Raw genomic sequence first — 26,997 nt, forward strand, 5'->3', positions numbered from 1 at the left:
TACAAACTGGTATTTTTAAAAGTTGTTAAACATGAAAACAAACTAAATTGTTGACAAAAATCAGTTAGTAGTAGTGCTTGTAGCCTTGAAATTTCCTGTAGTCTTAAGGCCCGTACACACCGGGACGAATATTCGCCAGGCGTTATTCGCCAGCGTTTTTCGCCACGTCTTTTGTGTTCACACCCAGGCGATTTTTTCGCTGACGGTGAGCCAAGCGAACATGCACTTTCATTCCCTGACATTAGATGGCGCTTAATGTAAACAGAAATACTCCTGTACACAAGGTGGCGCTGCGCAACTTTACGCTTCTTAAAGTCGCTTTTCACTCAGAAGAAGAGAGCAAGTATTTACGCGCTTGTCAGAATAATACAAAGAAAACATGAATATTTCAAGCATCAGTAGCTCCAACTGGTACTTGGTAAGGGGATATTTTAGAATGTCCGTCATTATTTCTTTGCGGCAGCGTAGACGCTACTTGGCGTCTATCTTCTTCGCTGGTATGTGTGCTCAGCAAGGCAGTTTTGTGTTTGAGCGCCCCCAAGTTGTGTTTTACTGTAACTTCAGAAGCTCCAGACACGTGTGCAAAAGCGCCATTCTCATTGGTCGAATAGATTTCGACGCAACGCGTCGAGAAAAAAAAAAACGAACCCGAGGCGTTTTTTTTTTTTTGACGCTTTGGCGCGTGGCGTTTTTTCGCGTCGGTGTGCACACTCTCATTGGTGCCCTTTGTTTAGTCACGAGGCGTTAAACGTCGGCAAAAATCGCCGGCGAAATTCGTCCCGGTGTGAACAGGCCTTTAGATTTGAAAACATTTAGCATTTAGGACACGTTATCAATACTGCATGATAGTCATAGAGGCATTAGGCGAGTCCGACAGCTAAGTGTTCAGTGTTGGTCAAGGACACTTTGGACAACTGTCTCTACAGTGAGGAGGCAAAGGCTCTACCTCCTATCCACAGTACTAACACAGATGATATGATTAGTGTGAACAAAGCATGTATATGTGTATAAAAATGTATAAAATATTTTTAAAAAAACAGTTAAAAGTGTTAAAAAGAACAACAAAATCCTTCCTGAGTTAAAAGAACAAGAGTGGATTCTCAGAAATTGTCTGGTTAGACTCCAGTGCTGCACAAAAACGCCTGTAGGCAACCAGATTATGTCAATTCTACATTTACAAAGTCCCTGATTTAAAAAAAATAACAATACCCTGAAAACACAGTTTAGTTTCCTGAGTGGCAGAAAGTTCTAGGCAGCAGTTCCTACGGCGCTGGGGAGATGAAAATGTTGTAGACGACAGCAAAGAAGAGGAAGACTATGTAGCCCGCAATGCAGACCCAGAAACGGAAGTCCTTCAGCAACTTCTGATTGTAAGCACTGAAGAAGACGAAGCCAATGGTCATACCGGCCGCAATTCCTCCCAAGTGAGCCACAAATGACACCTAGAGAATAAAAAAGACGAAAAATGAACATTCACAGGTTTGAGTTTGTTCACTTGAAATGTATCACTGAACACTAATTGTAATTGGTTATGCAACAACATACACCAGGTATTGATGCGCATTCAAGAACACGCTAAGCTGGCACTCTAAAATGCGTTTTTATGAAACGACTTTCAAACTTGATTATAGGAACCCGATACTAGCACATGTACTCACAGTTGGAAGGTGGGAAATGTCTGAGAGTGCAAGTCTCGCGGTTGGTAGTACTGTGTTTTGAAAAAAGAAGCTACCAATACATCTCAACCAAATCCAATTCCCTCATTGGTCAACGTTCAACTGCTTTCACTTTTGATGCGTGCTCAACGGCCACACGCTTGGTACGCAGAGCCCAAAAATGGACTTAAAAACTTGGGTAGTCACGCGTGAACGTACTGAACGCGAAAGCCTGAAACACACATTTACATAGACTTTTCACTTGAAGCGGTCGCTTGAACGCACAATTTTCCAAGCCTGGTGTGAACGTAGCACAACAGTGGGGACTGTGACTCAGCAATATGCGATCAAGTAACCACTTCCAGTGAAATGTCAATGTACATACAAAACGTGCAACCATTAAACGCACGTTGCAAGATTAGATAGTGACGAATGCATCGTTCATACATCGGAATAACAAGAATAAAGAACTAAAAACTGATGTAATATTTATTTCTTTTGTAAGTGACCATGGTTCAGGCAGGACAGTGGCAGACAAAGTGTGCATCATCAGAAATTTATGCATGGCGTGCCCGGCGCATGGTATAACAGAAATGAACGCACTTTCCAGAAGCAACCGTCCTCTGCTTCGTGTAGGACGTTTCAGGCTTCTGTTCATTTCTGATAATGCACAATTCGTTGGCAATCTTCCCACTCATACCTTGGTCATTTATCAAAAAAAAAAAATTCAATCAGTTTTTATCCTTTTATTTTTGTTATTTTTTCAGTTTAGATGGCGTTTTTCACAAAAAGCTGACTATTTGTTATGTGGTGCGGCGAATTGACACGGTAACATGACTAGGCGCCACTGACCCGGCACCGACCTTGACTGCAGCGTCAAATGAAAGCGATATATATGTTGATTGTCAATATGGATTAAATAACGCATCAGTTCAGAGAGAAAGTTCACCTCTTACCGCTTGTTTTTGTCCAAATGATGAAGCCAGTGCAGTGATACAAAACATTAAGGCTTTGTGACTGGAACTTTTTTTTGGGTGTAAATTATCACTGTGGATTATCACTTTTTAATCCACACCCAGCAGCCAATCAGAATCGAGTATTTACCCGAACCGTGGGTAAGTGCTAGAAAACAGTAGAAAAAGAAAAAGAAGAAGCCCCTCCCTGCTTGTCCAATGTGAATACCATGGGCTGTACATGGTCTATACCAGATATATATATATGTGTATATGGCCATACAGGCTATGTGCCGTACACTCTTGCGTGCATCTGCAGTGTCCACTCAAACAAAGACCTGATCTGATTGTTGCGCCTCATCACTAAACACTCAGCAAAAGTGAAACAACAGTTCCCCCCCAAGGCCCCCCATACCTGCAAATTGTCGTGTGCAACAAATCTTCTGTAGAGAGCAAACCCAAAGTCTCCGCCCACTATGGAAAGAAAATGAAGTTTGATGGAACAGAATTGGATACAACCCCCTAAACTGCGGCACAAAAGCAAAACTCACCTATGAAGACTATGATGACGATTCGAAAAACTCGAAAAATAGGATTCATCTCTCTAAAATTCTGGTAAAAAAAATACAAAAGAAGGATGTCAATTTAAAAACAAAAGAGGCTTGGGTTTTTTTTGCACAACTTTAGATTGGTAGTTTCAAAGTCTTTCTAAGATGTCCTACTAAAATCATTTTTATTGTATATTTTTTTGTCAGCAAACAATAGATTTAGAACAACCTTCAATATCTCTGGTTTTTCTCTGTTTTCAAATCAGCCTGTGGAACCTTTTGAATACTTACCACTATTGCGTTCATGAAATAGCCTCCTAACAGGGCATAAACACCCCCAGAAGCCCCCACCAGGCCACTGAAAGGATCAAAGATGGAACTCGCCAAAGAGCCTGAAAAAAACGGTTTTATAGTCAAGCTTCTTATTCTGAATCAGACTAAAGGAAAAACACTTTCTCTTTGAAACAAATAAAAATATTGTTTTTTACTGATAGAGATCAACTCCACTTATTATAGCTGAGCCGTTTCTTCTCATGAAAAAATATTTATATGTCTTTAACCCTAAAGACCCTCTCCAATCATATTTTGATCTATAGTAAAAGTGTTCCCAGTGGTCTTTTAATTATGATTTAGCCATTTTTATCCAAACTTTAAAAAAACCTGTGTTTCTAGGGCGTAGTTTCTGCAGAGCTGACTCAGAGTTGTGGGCGGGACCGTTGGCACAGAGCAACCTCCCCCTTACTTCCCACCACCCATAACTGAGAGCTCTCTGTTTACATGCTATCCTGCCGGCTTACAGTCCCTCACACACCCAACCTAACATTACAGTTGCAACAAAATTGACGAGCAATATGGGAGCGATCCAGGGGTACAGTTTGGAGACAGATTCCAGCTCAGATGAGGAAATTGAATATTTTCAGAATGCACTTTGAAGCTTCATTTTCTGTTACAAACACTAAAAACACCATTTTCATTGGAGTGTGTCTTTAAGAAAAACCAGGAGAGAAAGAAACTCAGGAAGCCAAACAATTCTGACTCCAGAAATGTTTAATTTATAAGGAATTCAGAAGCACAGGTGAGATTCAAAGAGCAGAGAAATGACGCTCACCTGCAATAACGCCAGCCATGTAAACCATTCCCACCTCGAAGCCTTTGTGCACCATTTCCAATGGAATGCCCACCAACAGCTGCATCAACAAGTTCCCCACAATGTGCTCCACACTGGAAAGAGAAGAGCAGAGAAACAGGGTGTGTCTGTGCTACAGTGGTAGAATTCTGTAGGGAGTAGCCCCAGGCTATATGACTGTTTGCCTTCGCTGTCTCACTGTTTAGTGGAATCATTTTTCAGTGCAATCTTGCATGCTTTAAAAAAAAAAGAATCCCCGTCCGCTGTGTTCTGCGTCCTGATTGGCTGTCATCCTTGTCTTCGAAGCCCATCGAGACGACTGTTGTTGTGATTTTGGGCTATACAAATAAAATTGAATTGAATTGAATTGAATTGTCAATCAACCTCCTCGGTTTTCTGTCTCCTGTAGAGAATGCGTTCAGTTTGCAACATTTCCATAAATCTGCAATCGCGAACAGATCTTTGTTTTCCTTCTATAATACTGGACTTATATTTCTATGAAGGTTTGAACTTTGAGAGTTTAAGCAAGACAGAAGAGAGTGAAAATGTTTGTGTCTGTCTGAGGAAAGTGTATAAAGTGTGTAGAGAGGAGTTTTACAGCCTTAAAACATCTATAATCCTGGATTTCACCTATCGCAGGTTTTTTTTGTGTATCCCCCGGAATAAACAAGGGAACTATGTAATCTGATGATTCAATAGAATGCTTATATAAATGTAGAAACCATACCATAATCAGATAATTAAATTACATTTTTTAATATGGAATATGTTTTGTTTTAGTATTCAATTCAGTTTTATTTGTATAGTTTAAAATCACAACAACAGTCGTCTCAATAGACTTCGTAGTATCTGTGATATACTTTAAATTAAAACATTAAAGTTGTGAAGAGACAAATCTTTGCTATAATTGTTGTCCTGCTGGAGCAGTTACACACGTGATGAACCTAACATTTAAACTGGGATCCACCCGCAGCAACCACAGGGTTGAATCAGCACGAAAAACCCACAAAAATGACAGGAAGCAGCAAACTGAGCTGTAACTTCAGGGCTGTGGTGCCTTCCTTTTTTCCCTGTCTGGAGTTCTCATCATGCAGCTGAAGAGTTGGACCGACAGCACGGCTCTTACCCAGCGTGGACAAACATGTAGGAGACAAAACGCCACGCTTCCTGTCTGTGATCAGGTCGGTATGTCAGAGGGCTGTTCCAGATCCCTTCATCCAGGGTCACCCACTGCTTCTGAGGTTTCCAAACAGCGTAGTAGATGAACACTGCCAGCTGAAAGACAGAGGAGACAAACCCAGACTCTGATCATCTTTGGATCCATTTTCAAAGCATTCCAGAGTTTTTTTTAATTATGATTATGCCGTTCTAAGCCAAAATTTAAATAAATGAAAAATCTGTGTTGTTTTCTAGGACATAGTCTCTGCAGAGCGGCAGTAGTTCATTGGAAATTCACCTCAGAGTAAGCCCGCCCCCACTTCCTGTCACTCATCTGTTTACTGCTAGCTTACACCCCCTCATCACCCCAACTTAACAGGGAACAAAAACGGCGAACAGTATCGGAGCTATCCAGCCGTAAAGTTTTGAGGAAAACGAAGATGTACATAGATCTATTTATCTGCAAGAGGATGAAGAGCAGGGAGCTAGTGACCCTCACATCAATTGTATTTTCCACTACCGTTACACAAATACACTCTTTTTTTAAACTGCATTTTTTTCATCTGCTCCTGATTCACGATTCATTTGGTAATACTCAGATGCAATTTTAGGCTTGCTTTTCAGTATGTCCACCATCATCAGAGAAAAAAACCCGCAAACAATTTTCACTGGAGTGGTCTTTAAGGGCGAGGAGCTAAATCCAAACCAGCTGTAAAAGTAGAAGGAAGAAAATGAGTGCAGGAATTCTGCAGGAATAGCATTTAACTACAAAGCTGCACAGCGACATCATTTTTTTTAAAGTCATCTTTTTCTTTTCTTCTTTTAGTAGATGGGTTTTTTTCATCACATTTCCCAAAAACTGATAATCTGCCTCAATAAGTACAAATAAAGAAAAATATAAATCCATATAATTTTACAATTAAAGTTGAACATCCAGGTCTATTCAGCTGGGAAAGCCAACATTTTTCTCCGCGTCAATGATTCCGTTCTCATGGCGTTCAGCATTTCTGGTCCCACTAAACATGATCGCAATAAATCCATGAAGTAATTATCGCGAGCAAGCCACATGTAGGCTGCCGGTTTTAGAATCAGGTCAGAGGATCCATACCGATTGTCCCAGAGGTCCTACAGAGTGGGAGTAAAACGCAGGGCTACCTCAGCAATGCTGATGAGGATGATGAAGATGGGGGGTGGGAAGCAGTTGGCCTTCTCCAGATAAACGCTGTGCAATTCTTTTGGAAGCATGTACTGAGGAACCGACTGGTGAAGCTTTTCCCAACATCCCGTCTTTGTCTGGGTGTCCCTGGCTCTACTGCCTGGCTCGTCGTTCCGTTCTGCATTGAGGGGGTTCCGCTGCTCTATGCTGATGATATCCATCGCTGCGTTAAAAGTCCTACACAAGACAGACACGGTCAGAAAAGCAGCAGGATTCACATCACCAGCTACACTCACACTTTATTTAATGCTTCTCCGCTACACACCAGTATTTACTGCACTGCAAAACTGGATCTTAAGAAAGAGAAAAGACCTTGTTTCAAGAAAAACTGGCTTGCCGTGCAAGAAATATAATCTCATCAAGAAAGTTTTTCAATAGAATAGTCGTAGTTTGAGAAAACATGCCTTTGTGGCTAGAATGTTTTTCTTTTTTTTTTAAATTTATTGGTCTTCTTTCTGATTCCTGTGCTCTATGTTGGGAATAACTCATTTTTAAAGTAACATATTACAGCAGCATGACTTTTTGATACAACTCAATCATAACTGACGAGTTTTGAGTCATATTTGACTCATTTTATGTCTAATAACTTTGACAGATTTTGAAGCCAAAATGTGATTTGAGAATCACTTTTAGTTTCTATCTTGATTCATGTGGACTTCTGAGCAATCAGAGTGACTTTTGCTTTCAGTCTCAGTATGACTCGCTAGTTTACTTTGATGGTATTTAGTCCTGTTTATGTCAGAGTTGTTTGTTTTTTTAGCAGTGTGCATTCACTTGAAACTATTTTCATCATAAAGCTCCATTCACAGCTGATTCACTGAGGCAACCCCTCTATTATGGCTCTTTGGTTTAAAAGAAAATGCAAACAATTTGAATAAATACTGAATTTATAGTTTGATTTTTTTACTTCAGTTTTGCCAACTATGTTTAAATTTTTAACATATTTAACTGAGGAAAATGATGGTCAAAGGTTTAATCTACTGTCAAAGTGGTGTTTATTGAGAATAAGCATAAAGCATCTTATATATTCTGCTGACCAAGTTGCTCAGAGTATAAAAGTATGACATACATTTACATTTTAACCCTTTAAAACCTCAGTGACTGTTCGCCTCTCGTAAAGCTGCTTGTACTTGTGCTGAAAAACATTTCTGTCTAATGATTTTTCCAACTTGTCTCAACTGAACTCGACAGTTTTGCCAAAGCACGGAGGGATCATGGGGGCGCATGCGCAGACGTGCTTCCTCTGTCGAGGTTTTTAGTCATTGTCTGTCCTGTTGGTGGAACTTTAAATGTAGCTTGATAAATCTTTTTAAGGGTTCATAAATAAATTTGACCCACTTACCCGAATTTTCACCGACAGGAAGAATCCAGAGCGCAAACAGATGTTTTTCTCTCACGGATAAAAACTCGTTGACGCGCGACTACAGTGCAATAAAAGACTATAAAATACAAGACACATTATTTACTAAACTGTCTGTGTTTTCAGAGGATGAGCCTGCTTTAACCCGTGACAGTAAGCCTCGTTGTGTTCAGCGCTTTGATTATTCTTTCCAGATAAACACCGCCTTCCTTCCTTCCTTGGAGCAAACAAACCACCGACAACATCGACTTCCTGTTTGTGAAGCGCGAGGGGTCTCCAGCTCTTGAGGTCGTTCACAAACGCAGCAGCGCACTGTCTACCTGATGCAAATAACCACACCTGTAGGTCGTGACGTCACATGCAGGGTTCTACCTCCACAGGTGGTAGTGGAACTCTATAAGCCCTTCCTACTACATAACATACATCTACAAATATGAGTAAAGAAAAAAGTCGTGTTTTTATGACAAACACACGTTGAGACCGTGTCCAGCAGATCAAAGTGCGTTAGAGACAAACTTGATGCTGCAGTTACATGGAGGCACCACAAGGTGGCAGCAGATGCTCATAAAAAATGTCAGCGGCTGGTCCTGAAGAAAAGGCAGAATACTTAAAATGTTGCAACAAAAAGGACAATTTGGTATTGTTCGTTTCCATTTTTCCAAATGTCAATAGAAATCATGTTTATTTTTATTTTATATTGAAGTATAAGAAGCATACATTTATGGACTGATGCAACCGTTTCCCTGAGTTTGCATGTTCCATCTACCACACATGGATGTTCTCTAAAAGAAAGGCCCACCCGCAATTCCAACACTAGAATAACAAATATACCTGCTTAGTGGGTGTTTAGAAATATATTGCATGTAAAAAAAATTATTAAAGTATGAACTTAAATATGTACTTTCTATAGACCTGTAATAATTGCTTCTTTTAACTGTTTATCTTTCATGTAAAGTATAAAAAAAAGTTTGTGAAATACACATTTTAGTCACAGAAGTTTTATTTATTTTTCTTCAAAAGGGAGAAAAATCCACATTCTCGGGTTAAGAGCTGTGAGGAATAAGGTGGGGTGTGGGACATGGTACGAGGGGAAAAGCACAAGCTCCATTAAATAGAGCGGTTGGGGGGGTTATATTAGGATGATCACAAGCCAAAAAAAAAGAAAGAAAGAAATAGAAAAGAAAAGAAAAATAAAAAGCGTTTTTCTACAGCGCCAGCAAAAAATTTAAAACATCTGATTTTTTTTCAGTAGAGCTGGAATGAACCTATTGACAAGAAAAAAGAAAAAGTGGGTTTCATCAATAGTTTTCTTTTAAGATTCCTCTGATTTTGGCCAGCAGCAAAAGTGTGGAAAATTGAAAAAAAAAGGATACAAGTAGTTAAACCATGGCACCCAAACAAAAAAAGGAGAGGAGATGCATTAGGGGAATAAAATGTAAATCAACTCTGGAGGAGGAGGCAGTAGAAGAGTACCCATCTTGGAGAGGAAGCTGGGATCACGTTGTTGTTGTTTTGAGCTCAGGAGACATCTGTGATGAAGAAGACGACGCATCAGCATTAAAGTCAGACATTAGACCAACAGCAAACAAACGCATAGAACCTGCCCAACAGCACAGACTTGAAGGAAACACATTACTTACAACTCGCAGGCCGAGCTCCGTATCTTCGCATTATCTGGTCTTGTGTGAATTTCACAAAAGATTCATATTGTTCTAAAAAGAAAAAAGAAAAGACATTAAAAGGGTTTCTTTGCATTAGCGAGGTAAAGGGATTTTTAATTTTCATTTCGTTTAAAAGAGCTCATTTTACTGCCAATTTTATGCCACAATTCTTTTTGCCTCATTTTCCAATTCAATTACATTTTATTTTATTTATTACTTACGGTGTTGTGATTTATCTGCAAAAAAATTGGCAATTATTCAGAACCAGTTTGATTTCATTCTTCCTTTAAACTGAAATTTGGTGTAATTATTCAGACAGTGAAATAGAGCAGGGACAGCAATGCCTGGACTACATGAAGTGAAGCCAGCCCACTGAATCCCTGTCATGACATGTTCCCCCACATTTCCCTTCAGATACATTTTTCTAAGAGGAGCAGCTGTCTATAGGAAATAGGAGCTGGACAACAAATACCAGCAGTCCCATCAACAATCAGTTTTCTCCAAATCCACTAAAGATCTCACTCTTTGACAGGACGCTCATCATTACTAGACCAGAGGTTCCTATCGATGCGGTCCTGAATGCTTTCAAACTGCCCACACACAGACTCAGTCTTGTTTGTCACCTGCAAGTTTTGTGTTTAGGATTTGTTCGTATTCCTCCCGGATCTTCTCCTCGTGGTCTTTGAGGAGGCGCTCGCACAGGAGGCTAACCTGCCTCAGGGTAAACGACGGCTGGTCCTTCCTTGAGGCACCTGCGAGAACAGAGAAATGCAGAAATGCGGTGGAACCGTGATTAATGGACAGAGAGAAACTCGCCTTTTTAAAAGTTTATTCACGGCCTTTACGATTTTCCATCAGCCAAGAAGATGAACTGATAAAGGTCATACTGGTGGAAGGAGACGTAAGCATGAAAGCTCAGCGGCAGGTCCAGCAGATTTGAAATGTTGGGTTTGACTAATTTTAACGGAGGTGCTTTTTTGGCCCTCCAGTTTAATTCAATGCAGCCGCTGGTACGTTTTTGTACAGAATTCATTACAAAGACAAAAACGTGCAAAACTGATGAATTACAGATAAGCCAAGCACTAAATGAAGATTTGTGATGTCACTGATGGTCTTAAATCATACCATGGGACTTTTTAACATCATTTTCTTTCAAATAAATTTAGTCTTTTGATTGATTCTGGATACGTTTAACACCCTTTTTAATTTATGCACACTTTAACATCTAAAATGTCAACTAATTAAATTGAGCATAGAAATCTTGTTAGGAGAGAGTCAAATATTTTGGATAATGTCACCTGGTGGGGAGCTGGGAGCGGTGAGGGAGGAGCTGGGACTGGGGGCGTCACTGGAGCTGCAGGCCTCAGCCTGGTTGAAGGCTCCTTCCAGCTGCCGCCGCCTCTGGATTCGACTGTACTCCTGACGGAGGTTCTGGAAGATTTGCTCTGCAGGAGGCAACCAAAGAGCAAACAGAGAAACATTAGAACGTTGTATGTTTAAACTGATATTTGTGGAAATATGCTTAATGGAGCCAAATGACCAAACCTACAGATGCACAGAGACCTGGCAAGGCTGCAGAACCAACCAAAAAAATAAATAAAAGCTACCCAAAAATCAGATGATAGTTCTACATGGAGATTATCATGTCGTGGTGAATGGCCCCTCCCTACCCTCTTAATTCTGGATATTGTCCAGACTGAACAGCATTTTAAACCAGTCAGCTGTTTACAAAACAAAAAGAACCTTTCATTGTCAATGTTCCTCCTCATCCAAAAGCAAAAAACTTAAATGCAAGCACTAAAGATGTGAATTTAGGTAGAAGTTAGTTTAAAAAAAAAAAAAGCACAACCACACATGTAAATCATGTGATTGTATCACTTTCACTTCTTTCAAACTTTTCATTTTCCTTACAAAGCATAAATGAAATGTAATACTTTATGTAAACAACGCCACAAAACGATTCTGTGGGGGCGCGGTGCCTCATTTATCTTGGGTGGGGAGAGGCTGAGCAGCCATGCTGCCACATTAGTCTGACAGTGTCGAACATCTAAAATAAAATAATAAAAAAAAGGACTGGGATAGAGCTGGGTGATATGATCACAACTAAAATCTCAGATTTGTTCAGAACAAATTCCATCTCCAATTTTAATTGATTTTTTTCTCCCTCCTTTTATTTTGTCTAACAGAAATGACAAATGATAAAATATATTAACAAAAACGTTTATTTGAACATTTCATTCGGAAAATTAGCTGGAAAACAAAGTTCAGCAGTGAAATGTTTGTAAAATAAAGCAGTAGGCGTTTTGTGCGCTCCTGCTAGCATGAGCATCTTGTACAGAGGAACCGTCCTCACACTCGACAGAGTGTCTCTGTTTTAGGTGGAGAAACAAATGTGTCGGACTCCCACCTTCAAACGGGAGCGTGTGGTTTCATGCTCCAGTTTGAAGTCAACCCCAGAGGCCAAAATCCCATTTTTGACTCACATGCCAAGTTAGCCAGTAAGTTAAAAACCAAAACAGAACAAAAATCAACCAAAAACATATATTTTACCAGTAAAATTATCACCATAGCTGTTATTTTATAAATATATTTATTGAATGTAAACAGAAAGGAAGTCAACACAAAATTATTTTTTTCTAACTTTTATTGATTTCTAATCATTTTTGCTCTCCAAGAAAGAGTGCAGAGAAATTAAAATCCAGATTTAGTCAAAAATAAATCTTCTGAAAAGAACAAATTCAAATGAATAGATCTATTGCCCAACCGTAATAAAAAAATCTGAATTAGAGGTGCAGTTACAAATCTGCATCCAACACTTCAGTATTTGACAATTCCTTTTTTTTACAATATCTTAATTAAACATATCTGCTAGGACACAGATTGAATCTGCTCAGCCTGGTTGGTTTGTGTACGTTAGGTGTTGTTGTTGAATAAAACTGTACAACATAAATGACTCGAATGTTTTCCTGTGAGTCATTAACCTGAAAGCCTGCATAATGCAGAACAGCAGGTCACATCCACACAATCAGAGGGTAAACCCGTTTCTTCAGGTTGATGCTCCAGATTCTATGTGTGGCTGTAAAAATCCTCATTTCCTAAAGCAGAGGTTTCCAGATGTCCAACCAGTTCCAGTAGATTTGTACTTGTGTGAATATTTGACATTTCTATGTATATCTGTCCTTGATGTGTGCTGAAAATACCATAGAGACAAAAGTGGCTTTAAATAGATGCAGACTGAGCCGGCACTTCCTGGTTCATTTCAACATAATGACGAATTTAAAGCAACACTAGGGGGGATGTGGATACTGCTGCATCTACGAGACCGAAAGCCCAAACAAATGATGCCGGATCGTCTCCTCCAGCTCTCCTGTCTACAGCACTTCATCAGCAGGGGAGTCAACTAAGCCAAGCAATCAATCACAAGCCTCTTTATCATGCAGCTTCTCTCCACCTTGAGAAGTCTTTTACATCCTTTGTTCACTAAGAAAAAAACACCTTATAGTTAGCTCAGGTTCCAAAATGTAGTGAGAAACAATGCGACAGGCAGAAACGTTGCAGTTTGAGAGGGAAAGTGCTGCTGCAGAGAGTTGATGCCGTCACCATTTTCAGTTCTTTTTTTTTTTTTTTTTTTTAAAAGGTATTGAAGAGATTCCCTGATTTAGTGTCATCTATTTTTTCTCCTGTGTGAACAACTGCAGGTGAGCATTTTACAGACAAAGTCTGGCTGATCCTGCTTCAGTATTTTCCTCAAAAGCAGACTCAGGTGCTCGTCTCCACGTCGAGATCAAATAATCCAGAAGGTTCAATCATCGACATTCAAACGAGATGAAGAAAGAACCGGGTCTTTCCAGTATTAAGCTAATGTTAACCCAGAAAACCCAACACTCCCAGCCTTTTTGCTCTTCTGCCTCCTGCATAAAAGTCCCCTCCTCCCTACTAAATTCTGCAACAGTGTAACCCATGATGAATTGGTAAACAAGAGCAGGACACTTATGCCCCCAGGGGGGTCAATGTGAATCCAACAGGGAAAGAGCAAAGATGCAACTTGGTTGTGCTTTTTCAAAGGAGAGAACTGAAACTAAAAGCAAATATTAAAACAATAACAGAAAATAAAGCTTTGAAAGGGGATTAAAATAAAAAACAGTTTTTATTCCATCCTTCCTTGGTGAGAAAAATGATCATAATAATTAAAAGACATGGATTTCAAGTCTGCCCAAAGTTAGTGATGTGTGTTTTTCAGTTTAAATTACTCTTATCAATAATTTTTCATTACTATCAAGATGAGCACGAGTAATAAGACATCCAAATAACCTGACACAAGTATCAGATCTGAACTACAACTCTTTAAGGTAACATGTCAAGAAAACAAGACAAGCACTGCCTGAAAGGAACTGGTCAGACATTTCCCCTTCACTTAATATACGACGTTTCATAAGCAAACCTGAGGCATGTAAGGGTAGAACAGAGTGGACGCAGACATTGCACTAAATGAAACGGGCCGTCCTGCAGAACCACACCTGCCTGACAAGTCCGGTTCCAAAGAAGGTGAGCCAAACGCGCGTTACCATGAGCAGGTATTAGCACACAAAATCCTCAAATCTTCAACCATTATGTTGCCATTCAGCTTCACGGGCTGAAATGGAAGACATTAGGGTTCACCGATTCTTGACATGACATAACACGGACCAGACAATCAGGGATCCACCCGGGGTTCTGTAAAACCAACAGACTTAAAGAAAATCTGTTCTATTCCGTAAAACATTTAACACCATCAAAACAAGAACGGCACAAACAATAAGCACTTACCACTCACGCAAACTCATTTGTTGTAGTAAGCAAACAATTTTCCAGATTTTTCATATCCAGGTGCAATCAGATTATTGGTGTTAAAGGAAATTAATAAGAATGACAAAAATGGTTTTAGTCATGGTTTCTGATCAATTTAGAGAAAACTTAAACCTGACCTTTTTTCCATGTATAGCACATAACTTAATTTTAGTTGTGAGGTCTCAAACTCCAACACCTACATTTAAATGAAATTCAAGAGAAAAACAGGAAAATAGGTACTTAAGTATTTTATAATATAACGTATGCATGTGACAATCCAAATAAATTAGAACCATTTGCCATTTTGTCAGTGGCAAAGTGTAAAACCCTTTTTCTTTTGTCAAAACAATGTTTAAGCGCTCTTCAAAACATTTTACAGGTTTATATTCAAACTCCAGAGTGAACATAAATGATCTTCTCAAAATTTGGTTAAAACCCCTCCAAATATGTTGGTAGTAATCTACATAAACCAAAGCAATGATAAGCTTGTTCTCTGATGTGTAATCTGTATGTAAATACATCAACTGGTTCAAGTCAGACCTTATTTATTGCTATCTAGTGCTGTTTATTTTGGGTTGTATTTTCAAAGACAAAAAGGGGGAAACAGAAAAAAAGCACTCTTGCAAAGTCTAAAATAAAAACAAAATTTTAAAAAATGAACTGTTTTAAATACCAGATGTAAGGTTTAAAAAAAAAAAAACTGCACCACAACTGGACATTTGGGTTTTTCAACCCTCAACAGACCGTATTCAAACATTGTTGTTTCACAAAAGCAACTACTGAAATGAAAGAGAACGGAGTGTTTGACCTCACACGTTAAGAAAAGCAAAAACTATTTACAAAAAACTATAAAAATCAAACGATCATGTTAAAAACCATTTTTTTAAATAAGAAAAATAAAGTCCTAAATAATAATGAATGAAAATTTTGTGCAATATATGTGCAATGTATGGCTGCTGCTTTTATCAATGCAGCAGCTATATAAAAAAAAGAAAACATGAAAAACTGAAATGGGGATTCTTTTTTACATCAATGATCAAGTTTTGGTGAACTTTGGTAGACTCATACAAATGTATGAGCATTAAATGACAGGGCCCCCACCCTAACCACCATGCAATAATGTTTGTTTTTTTCATTTTCATTTTGCTTTTCTTTCTGTGCCAAAAAAAAAAAAAGAAAAATCAGGATTTCTGACCAAAACAGTAAAAGAGAAATAATCATGATCTGATAGTTCTGAGGTAGCACTGGACTGTGACAAAAAAAAAGAGAAATCCCGACTGCAAGACTCCTTTAGTATGTTTGCACAATACAATATTTTAAATAGTATTGTTGACTGAGTGTGATTTAAAGAAAAAAAAACACAAAAAGAGACAAATCAGACAGTCAGTTACTCTGTCTTGGGTAAAAATCTTGAATTGGAACAGCATTAAGATTCACTCCGGCCAGATTTCAATGATAATGAGATGGACTGCAGAGGAGTCCTCAAACTAATTATGCTTTTCCTTGGGGTCCCCACACCCATCCAACACATGCAGTGGAGCTGCATTTCATGCCAACGGGGGAACAAGAACTGAAGATAAAGACAAAGAACAACACATAATGATCAGAAAAGGGGGAAATGGTAAAGGTGCAACAAAGTGGACCCCTCCATTCCAGACTAAGACAATTGTAGCACAGGAGCTACAGATATCACCCCGGGGATTGATTCAATTCACCGCAATGGTGTGCCCTCTGCTGTGATACCATTTGGCTCCTGGAGAGTCAGCAGATAAAGCCTATAAATTATATGAATGCTCGTTTGGTTTCATTATGCCTGATGGGAAATTTGAAAAAAGTATGTAAGGCCATGATCGAAAACCATTGCTCTAAGAGAGTTTTCTTTGATAAGAAATCACGTTTATTCGACGATCATCATGAGGGTAAAAAAGGGGGGTTACACAAATAAAATCCTGCGTGGTGGTTATTTAGTACCTCGAGAAATCAACATGATTAGCCAGAGAGCAAACAGACACACTACGTACGAGGTTCAGGTTGTACGCAGACTTAAAAAGATCACGCTAACGTAACGGCTCTTCGCAGACTCGCTTTTACTTTACTACGTACAGTCAAATTGGGAAGACAGAAAAAAAAAAAAATCAACAATAAAAAATGTCGATGGCAAGAAGAAGCGACGATAATTCTTAGTCCTGCCGATAGCTAAGGGGCTAACATTAGCCTCCAACCCCCATTATGATTCTCTCAAGTTGCTAGCTATTGAATCCACTCCACCCAAACCCCCTCCCCCATAACACCCACCCTAAAACACAGAAAAATACGTCAAAATGGAGTCAAACGCATACCTGGAGTGAGCCTGTGTTCCCCTCCAATGGGCTGGGGTGACATAGAATGTGTTGGGCTGTCGATTGGGGGTCGGAGATTGCATCTTTGCGGGGATGGAGTACTCGGAGTCCCCGGTAGTGGATTGCACCTTCTCCGCTTAGGGGACTGAGGGCTGAGAAGGGCCTCAAACTCCATCGACCGCTTTAACGTAGCTCCACAAGCCATGTTAGCTAAACCACACGACAAAAAAGAGCTGGAAATACAAATACCCACAATATTAGGGGTTGACTCTGCTTTTAATAAACGATTACGTCCCTTAAATTTCTTGTTCGCCTTTCTTCCTCCCCACAACAACGGATTTTCTTCTCGCAGTAGTAAGCCAACTGCCGACAGCGCCTGCTGAATTTTTAAAACGTCACAATGGTGGACCGTGCCATTACATCAAATGGGGGGTTTTCAAATCTAAACAACACTTAATTTCCCAAAAACTTTAAATACAATGTCCAAAGACAAAACTTTTTTCAAATTTAAAATCATATTTAACTAGTTTGGAATATTAATATAGTTTATATTCCACTTTCGTCCCTTGTATATTTAGATTTTTAGTTGTTCCCCCCTACCGTAATTGTTGATAGCCTCTTGTTGAACTCAAAGTGGGAGTTCACGAGACGTCTGCTAAAAGGTAATTAACTACAAATAAATGGATAAATCCAAACAACACATGTATATATAAATTATTTTTGTGGTTAGATTATATTTTCTGATGTTTAACTGTAGTTATAGTGTTAAGCTAATACCTGGTCTTTGTAATTAAATCGGCCATCTAATAGTAACCAGATGAACAAATCATTTAAAATGACCTATAATGTAAAATAAATTGAAAACAAAAATAACACAAATATAACCACCTTACGTTAAAACAGAATTGCGAAATGCAGCTTAATATACTGAGGTAGTTTTAACACTTTCTCCTCTTATTAATTAATTATTTAAGAAAAATGTAATGTATATATTATTTTATGTATAATACTCCTAACTTTTTTGCCAGCAGTGAATGAACAAAAAGAAATTTTCTATCAATTTGAGACAACAACAAAAAAAAGTGGATTTTCTCAAATTTACGATGTGTTGATTTAACTTGATTTAACTTGATCGAATAAGGGGAACTTTAGGGCACGGACTAAGGAGTTAAAGTAAAAGATATATAACTAAACAAATAAATCAACCAGAAACCACTGGGCTGAATGCATTTGGTTTGTCTTTTGGGAAGAAAAGGTCATGTTTATCCTTTAGGATTAACTATAAGCTAAATGCAGAAGCTATCAACTGTTTTATTTTTATTTTTTCAAATTAATATACACTCATGTGTTTGTCATTATTCCCTTTTTGAAATGGGCAAAGAACAACTACAGGAAACACACAGGTTTCCCCATTTGTATCAGTAGTTGCTATGGCAACACTTGTTTATTTTGTTTGTTTGGTTATGCAGGACTGTTTAGCCTTAGATGCCAATGCTTTTTATTGACTTTTTCCAGTTCATAGCCACATGTCTGTGCAAGTCAAGAGCAGCAGTTTCTGTTGCAAAAGAAAGTTCTGGCCCCTGTGACAGCACTGTCCCAAACATGAGCCCCATTCCTGTTAGTCCACTGCTTTAATTCTTTGTGTGACTCGGGACAGGCAAAAGACTTTTGTGCCATTAGCATTGTTGACCCATACATCCTTTTTCACCCGCACACGTTCACATATATTTTTAAAAAAATAAATGTGTGAACAGATTATATACCTGCGTATTTGGTCAAATCTAAGGTTCTGCTCACTGGATATAACATTTTTTTATGTGTGAAATCATTACAACTATCATGAGAGGCAGAACAATGTTTTTTCTGTTGTTTCTTTCTATCTCTGGGGGCCAGGCAGAATTTTTTTCAGATGATCTGAGAAACTTCTGGGTTTTTGACAAAAGATCAATAGGATGCTTTAGTTAAATGTCCCTCAGTGCTCTTCTAAAACAGAAATGTTTTGGATTTTTTTGTCTCTTCTCTGAGATTCAGGAAGCCAGAGTAGATGCTTCAAGGATATATGATCAATGATTATGTTTTTGTGGCAGCATTTTGAACAACTACAGCTTTTTTAATGACAAATGTGGATAGTTATAAAAACAAAAGTCAATAAAATCCCTTTTATCCATTTTATAATGATACTGATTTGTGGTGATAAGAAAATGTTTAGCAGTCATGCAAATTTTTATTTACATATCAAATGTATATGACATGATAACAATTACTTTATTCTCATAATTGATGTCTACACCTAAAATATTTCAAGTGTAAGTAAAAAGTAGCTTATTTCTATATTTCCATCATTTTCTATTATTTTTAATTTACTCAAGCTAAAAAAATGACTCATGCAAACACATTTTCTCTATCAAATAAGCAGGAAGACACTAAGAACACTACATGTGTTGATGGCAAACACTGTTTATGTAATGTAAATAAATACATTGTAGAATCTTTTTGACATTAATCTTTACATTGTGCAGAAAAGATGGTATAAAAAGCATGTAATTTTTAAACATTTAACTTTGATGACGGTAGTTTTAGCAGTGCATTCATAAGGTTTTTTTTAAGTCCATAGTTACATAATTTATGCTCAAATCTTCATTTCAAAAGTCAGCAATATCTTCAATTTTTCCCATCCTGCTGACTTTCCACTATTTTGGAGATGGAGTCGAGCTCTGTTGCTTCTGCATTTGTCATCTTATTTTCGGAGAATTCCGAACAGTTGTCTCCAGCTGCGGTAACTCCTGTCCTTTGAGACTTCCTACACCTTCCAATCTCGCAAAGTCTCTGCAGAGAACGCAGCAGTGCCAGCCTTAGCTCTTTGCAGCGCAGTCCATAGAGGAGTGGGTTGACTGTAGAGTTGAGTAAACAGAAGGTGCTACAAAAAGCAAAAGCCCTCTGACCAGAATGGGTCAATTCCCTGGAGACATCGACTAACATGAAGGAGAGCGCAGGGAGCCAGCACACCACCAGGATGAGCAGGATCAGGCCAAAGGTGCGAGCCAGTCTGATGTCCATCCTCATGCGGGCCTGACCTTTCCCCGCTACCCCCTGGAGGCTGGCCATGGAGGATTCATGGCGGTGGGCCTTCCACAGGATGAGAGTGTAAGCGCCTAAAATGATGGCCAGAAGCATCAGTATGAAGCTGGTCCAACAAGCCAAATAAGCCCGGTTGATGTACGGGAACAAGCGAGAGCAGGGTGGGGTGAGGCCTGTGGGGCACCGCCACCCCATCAGAGGCAGAAAGGAAATGAAGATGGTGGTGCTCCAGAGAATCAGGAGACTTAGCAGAGCTCTACGGCGAGTCAGCACCACTTTGTAGCTGGAAGCCTGGTGTATGCAGATGTAACGGTCCAGAGCGGTAAGCAGCAAGCTACCAACTGAGGCGGTGAAGGCCACGGTGACTCCGCCCAGCTTAAACAGGTAGGCAGTTGGGCCATCGCTGCGGCGGAAGAGATGAAAGTCCAGGAAGCTGATGGTGAAAAAGCAACTGGCAAAGACATCAGCCAGAGCGATGCTGGCAATAAACAGATAAGAAGGGCGCTGCCGTAAACTGATCGAGCTGGCGATGACTCCCAGAATAAGAACATTTTCCATCAGGGTGATGGGACCTGCCAGGAAGCAGATGGAGCCGATGGCTCTCTTCTCCGGCTCTAGAAGAACCATGTAGCACTCCAGATTCTTACAAGACCCGTTTGCTGTGAGACACAGAAAAACACATTTTAGTGAAACGAAACCAAAGTTGAAGCCTCAAAATTGTGTAACCACGTTTCAGTGGTGCGTGCCTGTTGGGGATGAGGTTTCCTCATTGGCCGATCCAGAACTGGGGTCCATTTATTCAGCTGCCTATAACAGATCAGGAAAAGGAGATCAAAACATTCTTCTGCATTTATATTAAAAATATATCGTTTCATCCTTAATTGAATAAATACACCTTATTTTTTAAAAATGTAAGAACTCAAAAAGATTTTATCACAGTTTGAACTGAAGACAATGTAACCACAACTTCCATTGATGAGGTATTTCTAACACGTAACCTTGTAAAGCCTACATCAGTGAATTGATAGAAAATTCAAACTTTTTTTTGGAATGAACATGTTTATAAACCTTTTGACGGAACCCACAAAAAGGTTTAGCAATATCATTGTTATGACAGTATTAATTAGGATGCGTAGGGGGATTTAGTGCGTTTTTGCATATTTGTCAACATTCTCAAATATGTCACACATCTTTTTAACATGCTGTAACTGTATTATAAAGCAGTGTTTTTCAACCTTTTTTGAGCCACGGCACACTTTAACCTTGACAAAAATCCCGCGGCACACCAGCATCCCAAAAAAAATAAAAAAGCAGAAATTCATGGTCTGTATTGATCGACAGCCCCCCCCCCCCCCCCCCCCCCCCCCGCCTCCGCCACAATCTCACATGGATTTTTGTGATAATTGTGGTAGAAAAAGCAGGAAGTTGCTGCTGTTTTTTCTAAGAGATGAAATAAAAGTTAAATTAGAAAATTTAGAAACTGTTTGTTTGTTGTGGTTTCAAGACGTTTCACAAGGTCGACTCATTAGGCGCTGTCCCTTTAAGCCAATGCATCATGGGAGATGTAGTGTGAAAACGGTCGAAAAAGGGCAGAAGGACTCGCGTCTCTGAGCTTCATTGTTTTGTTCACTTGTTCCACGGTCTGACACCGGACTCTGTGGAAACCTACACCGCTAAAGACGAGCCGTAGCTGGTATTTTTGTTAGAACTGAGCGACTTTTCAGCAGAATTAAGAACAAGGAAGTGAAGACTTTAAGCACTTCTGATTGGTCAGACTGATGACATGTGATTAAGCCTTCAAAAATGATTGGCGGAGACAGTTAAAGGGGCGGGATTTTTCCGCAAACTGCTATAGCTGGAGGGTAATCGCGATACCGTCATTCTTATCAAAATGTCTTTAATAGAATTAAATAAACACAAAGAAAAAGTAATTTTAAGATCTTTTATATTCCTAATTACTCAGTGTTTTCTCAATGCCTGTTTGGATGAACAAAGAGCTGATCTCCTGGAGATGGAAAATGTTGTTAGAGCAGTTAATGAGGGCAATTTCCCACGGCACACTTGACCATCTCCCAGTGTGCCGCGGCACACTGGTTGAAAAACACTGTTATAAAGAATTAATTATCAACAGCTTTTGCTATCCTTCAATACGCAAAGTACGTAGTCTAAAGAAAATGAAGAGCAATAAATGAGTTAATCTCACCATAAGGTATTGAAAATTAGATAATTTTTCCCGCCAAAAGTGTTTCATGGACCAGGTTTTCTACAATGGGGTTTTAAGAAAAAATTGGATCAGGCTAATGAGGTAGGTCTCAGAAAAGTCAAAATTATTTATTCAATTCTGTTAAATTCAACTTTATATGTAAAGCACTTGTCCTGCGTCTCAAAGTGCTTCCCATAATAAAATAGATAACAGTAAGATATAAAAATAGTAGTTAAAATAGCAATCATATTAAAAATACAATAAAATAAATAAATAAAAACACATACACATCCCACAAGTACAATCAAAACAAAATGATTTAATTGTTAATAAGATTCCTAAAATCAAATGAAACCATGTGGACAAGTAAAAAGTACATGAAGGCTTTACTAAAAGGATGCGTTTAAGTTTTTTCTTAGAAGCCCTCACATCCTCTGGCAGACTGTTCCACAGGCGAGGCCCACAGCACTGAAATGAGGCCTCGCCGTGGGTTTTTGTTCAAGTGTTAAGTGAGCACAAAAGGCCATTAGGCTGAACGGGCAAAAACATGGAGTACAAGGTGAGGAAAGCACTGAGGGGACGGTTTCCTGAACCGAATTTGAAAATAATTAAACTGCTTTTTGTTGAAGAAACAATGCTCTCAATACTCTGATGGTTTGACTTAAACAGATGTTGTAACCATTTTAATAGACATTTATTTATTTTGTTTTACAAAAACTGTTTGACTCTGTGAAACCCATTGCAGTCCTGCATAGGACATCAGCTATGCAATACAAATCTGAAAGGAAGTTACTGTAAAAAACAAAAAAACATGAAACCGATTCAGTGAAGCTTTAAGACATGTTTTCTTTTCGGGTTTACTGCTATCTTTTATTCTACTCTTTTCCATCACTCTCCTTTTGGGAGAAAATAATGTGATTTTCCTCTTCATCTCCAAAACTAAAGTATTCATAGAATTATCATTTGTAGCTATTATTAAGTGTTGTTTGCAAATTGTTTTAACTGTAATTATTCCTTTGGTTTGTTTGCGTGCAGTTATGTTGTGGTTTTCTCGTCTGTCTTACCCCCTTCCTGTGGTTCTAAGTGGAGCAGTTATAGCTGACTGCACTGTGGTGCCACTAGATCCTCAGTGTCAGTGCATTTTATGTGTTTCCTCTTAAGCTTTGCCCCAGCACCAACAATAAAGAATTTCTAGTTTTCTTGAATTGTTTTGTCTTCTAGATTTTTGTCCCAAACCTGCGGTGATAATTGTCTAACCTACTTTCCCGTTTGGAATCTGGTTCTTCTTGCACTAACCTGCCTTTCCTTCTACCACCTAGGAGGACCACAAACAGGCAGATGACATAAAAAACAAAAAAGTCTTTTTTAAAAACATTTCTCAATTTGCCCACTGCTTACAGATTGCAAAACCTTTTTCCTGCCTCATGCTGAAATCTTCCAAACTGCAATAATTTGTTTTAACTTGTCGAAGTATTCAAGAAAGTTCCAGCAAGGGTAGTTTGTGATTCAAACTGTTTCTAACATCCAGCATTAAAAATGATTGCTTTCTGGTCAAAAGTAAGCTGAGAAGAAAAAAAATAAACGGTGTGACAATCACCCCATTGAGACACTGTTGCACTTTGCCACATTTCAAAATAGCACAAACACTAAAAAGAAAAAAAAGAGGTTCAATAGCTACAAACATATAAATTACATTAGTGCCATTAAATAAAAATGAACAGTACACGTACCATCAAGCTGAAGACGCAAACAGAATAAAACTAAAAATCAAAACGTTACTTTTTGTCAGCGTAGTTGTGTCTTACCTTAAAAGAAAAGGGGGAAATATACTTCCAACGGCTCACCTTAAATCAAATCTGTTGCTTGGCTTGACAGAGGCTGAGATGATGTGATTTACTTTTGTTCCCAGTGGCACAACAACTGCAGTGAAATCGCACAGACCTCCAGACCTGAGCGGTGACAGCGTGTGAGTGAACAAATGAGATAAGACGAAAGGATGTGACGCCAGAAGAAGGAGGGAGGAGATGAAATGCACTGAACAAAACAAAAAAAAGATATTTGAATTGCTTAGTGTAACATTGTAGTTGTCATTAAAAGTGCACCTGGTATATTTGCACATTTCCCTAGTGGATTCCAAATTATTTCAAGCAAACTGTTGATTTGAGAGATGCTTTCATCACTGTTAGTTATGTCAATAGTCTGAGCTCAGGGCTCATTTCTAAGATTTTGCATTAGTTAAAAAGTTGAGCTATAGCTGCGATACAAAAAAAAACATATCAAACAAACATAAAGATATCAGCTTTTTGAGTTCATTATATTTGATTATATATTATTTTGTTGTTTCTCATGTTTTCTTGCTTTATTTTGTTTTAAGATTTTTTTTTAACAAATAACACCTCCAATCATAAGTTCACCCCTTTTTTTTGGCTAACCATCTTGCTTGAAGTATTTAAAAAAAAATAAAAAACCACTCCTTATTATGGCTGTTCCAGAGGAGACTGGTTTGTTAGTCATATGCGTTTACAAAAACACTCTTGGATTTTCCGTTTTTATGCTTTGCACTGACATGTTTGGCTTGGCTTGGAATGAATTGTTCAGTTTTACTACTACATACCTAAACTATATGCAGTGACACTGACACACGTGCCACAGTTTCCCACATCCATTGGCATGTCTAAACCTGCTCCAGTAAAACGTGTTCTGGTTTCCAGTGAAACCCAACGGTAGGTCTGCGTGTAATACTGCTGTAGCAACAGCAGGGGGCAACAGTGTGCCCTGTACTTAAACACTGAACATCACACATTGATTATGATATAAAAACTTGAATAGTTTGTCAGAAGAAGGACTTTACTTTTTATTTTAGGTAATTTAATTTGGATTTAACGCCTTCAGGGGAAATCAAATATGCTTCTTCAATAACAATTTTAATGAAGTCACAAAGTCATGTATACCTAGGCGCTAAAAAGAATTAGCATGCTATTTTAGCCTCTTAATTTAGAGAAAAGTGTGTTCAGTAATTCAGTATTGGTCTTTGGGACAAAAAAACATTATTCAAGGGGAAGATTATAATACAAAAGGATTTTTGTTTTTGTTTTAACAAAATGGGATTCAATTATACTTATGATAAAACAGAAACAAGACCTTGCATAAACTCGATGATATCTGGTCCGCATGGGTGTGTCTTTTCCTCTTTAATAGATTAAACAGGCCAGAAAACAGGAAATGGAATTAGGGGCTGACTGTGCAGCTGCAACAAGACGCCCCTTCTGTCACTGGCTCTGCAGGTGCAGCCTAAAGAGAAAAGGCAACAGGCCGGGCTAAAAGCAGAAATGTTCAATTATTCCAGAGATTACATCATGGTGGTGCACAACATCTTTAGAAACCACAAAGGAGAGGAGTACAGCAGCTGCTCCAGACTGACTCCGCTGAAATCCATTAAGGACATTTTCTGCCCTCATTTCCAGGTAACCAGATCTTCCCAAAGCAGATTTAGATCATTAATGTAGAAGAAAAGAGCAAGTTATGTTGAACAAAAAAAACAACTGTTTTGTGATTAAAAACTAATCAGCTTTTAATTTTGTAGAAAGAGATAAATAAAAAAAGTAAAATAAAAGTAATATTTGCATTTGCTTTGAGGTAAATCTCTGTCATTCTTCTTCTCTGCCACATAAAAACAGAAACTAGCTTTCTGATGATCTTCCTGTAAGAGCACAGTTGTTTAAAAGACTTTGGACACTTAACACAGAACAAAGTCTAATGGGGAGATAATTTGCATGAGATAATGAGTGGAGAAACTCTGTAACAGCTTTGCATGAGGATGTTTAGACCGATTTCTTTAGTAGATCATTTTCTTTCTGAGTTACATAAGTACACCGTTTTTAATCACCAGTAAAATCTGTTTAATTGGTCCAAATTATTCTCTCTATGTTTTTTCTTCATCTGTTTCTGTATTTAAACATATTGCTGTTTGAAGAATCTCATTTTTCAAATTTAACTCTTTACCATAATTCCATATGTGATAGCAAACATATAACTTTTTTTTATTGTTGCAAATCTAAAATATTTCAGATTATTTCAAAATAACTTATATTTTTTGTTGATGTTAACAAGGTCACTTAGATTTTAGGTTTGTATTCCTGATGGTGCCACTCTAGTGATTCTTATTTTAGGCAAATTTTATGTTGATAGATGGTGTTTGAAGGCTCAGATTAATTGGCTGGTTGATGTTTTTTTTTAAATATGACATTTTCACGTAATATCTATCTACAAAAATACCACAAATTAATACTGCAAACTAGAAAGCAAAACAAAAAAACAAGTAATGGAGATAAAATTTGAGTTATGTGTGTGTCAGGAATGTTTTTTTGTTGGAACAAACTGTGAGGCAAAGCAAAAAAGTTTCAGTGCAAATACAAAAGCAGAAAAAACAAAACAAATGACGGAATTTAAAATTCAAGCAGAGAAAGAGAAAACCGATCAGATAAACAAAGAAAGTACAAAAACAATGTGTACAGAATTAGGTAAAAGACATAGAAGTAACTAAATACTGAGTGTAAATGATAAAAAAATAGAAATGTGCTTTAGTTATTATCAAAACACTTTGCAGAATCAAAAATGTTATCTGAAAGCAAAAAAACAACAACTATGACTTTAAATATGAATTCGAACAAAAAAAGAAATGGGTTGTATGTGTGATCGATGTATAATAAAAAGGAAAAGAGGCAGCTCTTATTCCTCCCAGCCTTTCTGCAACATGTTTACACGGATACCCTTTCCAAACAGTTGACATGTGGCCCACAGAAGCCTCCTAGTGACCTACTTTCCGTACAGAGATCACTGTACGGGCACGGCCCCCTCGACCTTTTTTTATCCT

At 38.4% G+C, this 26,997-nt stretch overlaps 3 protein-coding genes across 9 annotated transcripts; all 3 read right to left on the reverse strand.

Moving 5' to 3' along the window:
* Nucleotides 1-790: 790 nt before the first annotated feature.
* rhbdl2 (rhomboid, veinlet-like 2 (Drosophila)) lies at nt 791-8,347 on the reverse strand. 2 transcript variants are annotated; one of them, XM_011485657.4, is made up of 9 exons: nt 7,999-8,330; nt 6,922-6,949; nt 6,596-6,833; nt 5,409-5,557; nt 4,265-4,377; nt 3,448-3,548; nt 3,160-3,220; nt 3,024-3,082; nt 791-1,442 (listed from the first exon to the last, which is right to left on the reverse strand). In XM_011485657.4, exons 3-9 carry the CDS (start codon nt 6,815-6,817, stop codon nt 1,263-1,265), a joined length of 885 nt encoding a protein of 294 aa, XP_011483959.1. In that variant the 5' UTR covers nt 6,818-6,833; nt 6,922-6,949; nt 7,999-8,330; the 3' UTR covers nt 791-1,262. The 2 variants fall into 2 exon arrangements, with proteins under 2 accessions (XP_011483959.1, XP_004078351.1); XM_004078303.5 differs by lacking the exon at nt 6,922-6,949 and having other exon boundaries at nt 7,999-8,347.
* Nucleotides 8,348-8,998: 651 nt separating this feature from the next.
* Nucleotides 8,999-17,239, reverse strand: akirin1 (akirin 1). The gene is made up of 5 exons (XM_004078305.4): nt 16,844-17,239; nt 10,976-11,122; nt 10,301-10,429; nt 9,657-9,728; nt 8,999-9,545 (listed from the first exon to the last, which is right to left on the reverse strand). Exons 1-5 carry the CDS (start codon nt 17,046-17,048, stop codon nt 9,535-9,537), a joined length of 564 nt encoding a protein of 187 aa, XP_004078353.1. The 5' UTR covers nt 17,049-17,239; the 3' UTR covers nt 8,999-9,534.
* A 1,808-nt stretch (nt 17,240-19,047) lies between these two features.
* cnr2 (cannabinoid receptor 2) lies at nt 19,048-25,319 on the reverse strand. 6 transcript variants are annotated; one of them, XM_004078443.5, is made up of 4 exons: nt 25,266-25,319; nt 23,969-24,073; nt 20,668-20,724; nt 19,048-20,580 (listed from the first exon to the last, which is right to left on the reverse strand). In XM_004078443.5, exons 3-4 carry the CDS (start codon nt 20,714-20,716, stop codon nt 19,505-19,507), a joined length of 1,125 nt encoding a protein of 374 aa, XP_004078491.1. In that variant the 5' UTR covers nt 20,717-20,724; nt 23,969-24,073; nt 25,266-25,319; the 3' UTR covers nt 19,048-19,504. The 6 variants fall into 6 exon arrangements, with proteins under 6 accessions (XP_004078491.1, XP_078788871.1, XP_011483960.1 ...); XM_078932745.1 differs by having other exon boundaries at nt 20,668-20,728; nt 25,266-25,316; XM_011485658.4 differs by lacking the exon at nt 25,266-25,319 and having other exon boundaries at nt 20,668-20,728; nt 23,969-24,107.
* Nucleotides 25,320-26,997: the final 1,678 nt, after the last annotated feature.

This window comes from Oryzias latipes, chromosome 16, assembly GCF_053564925.1.
Source record: "Oryzias latipes strain Hd-rR chromosome 16, Olatipes_Hd-rR_3.1".
NCBI lineage: Eukaryota > Metazoa > Chordata > Actinopteri > Beloniformes > Adrianichthyidae > Oryzias > Oryzias latipes.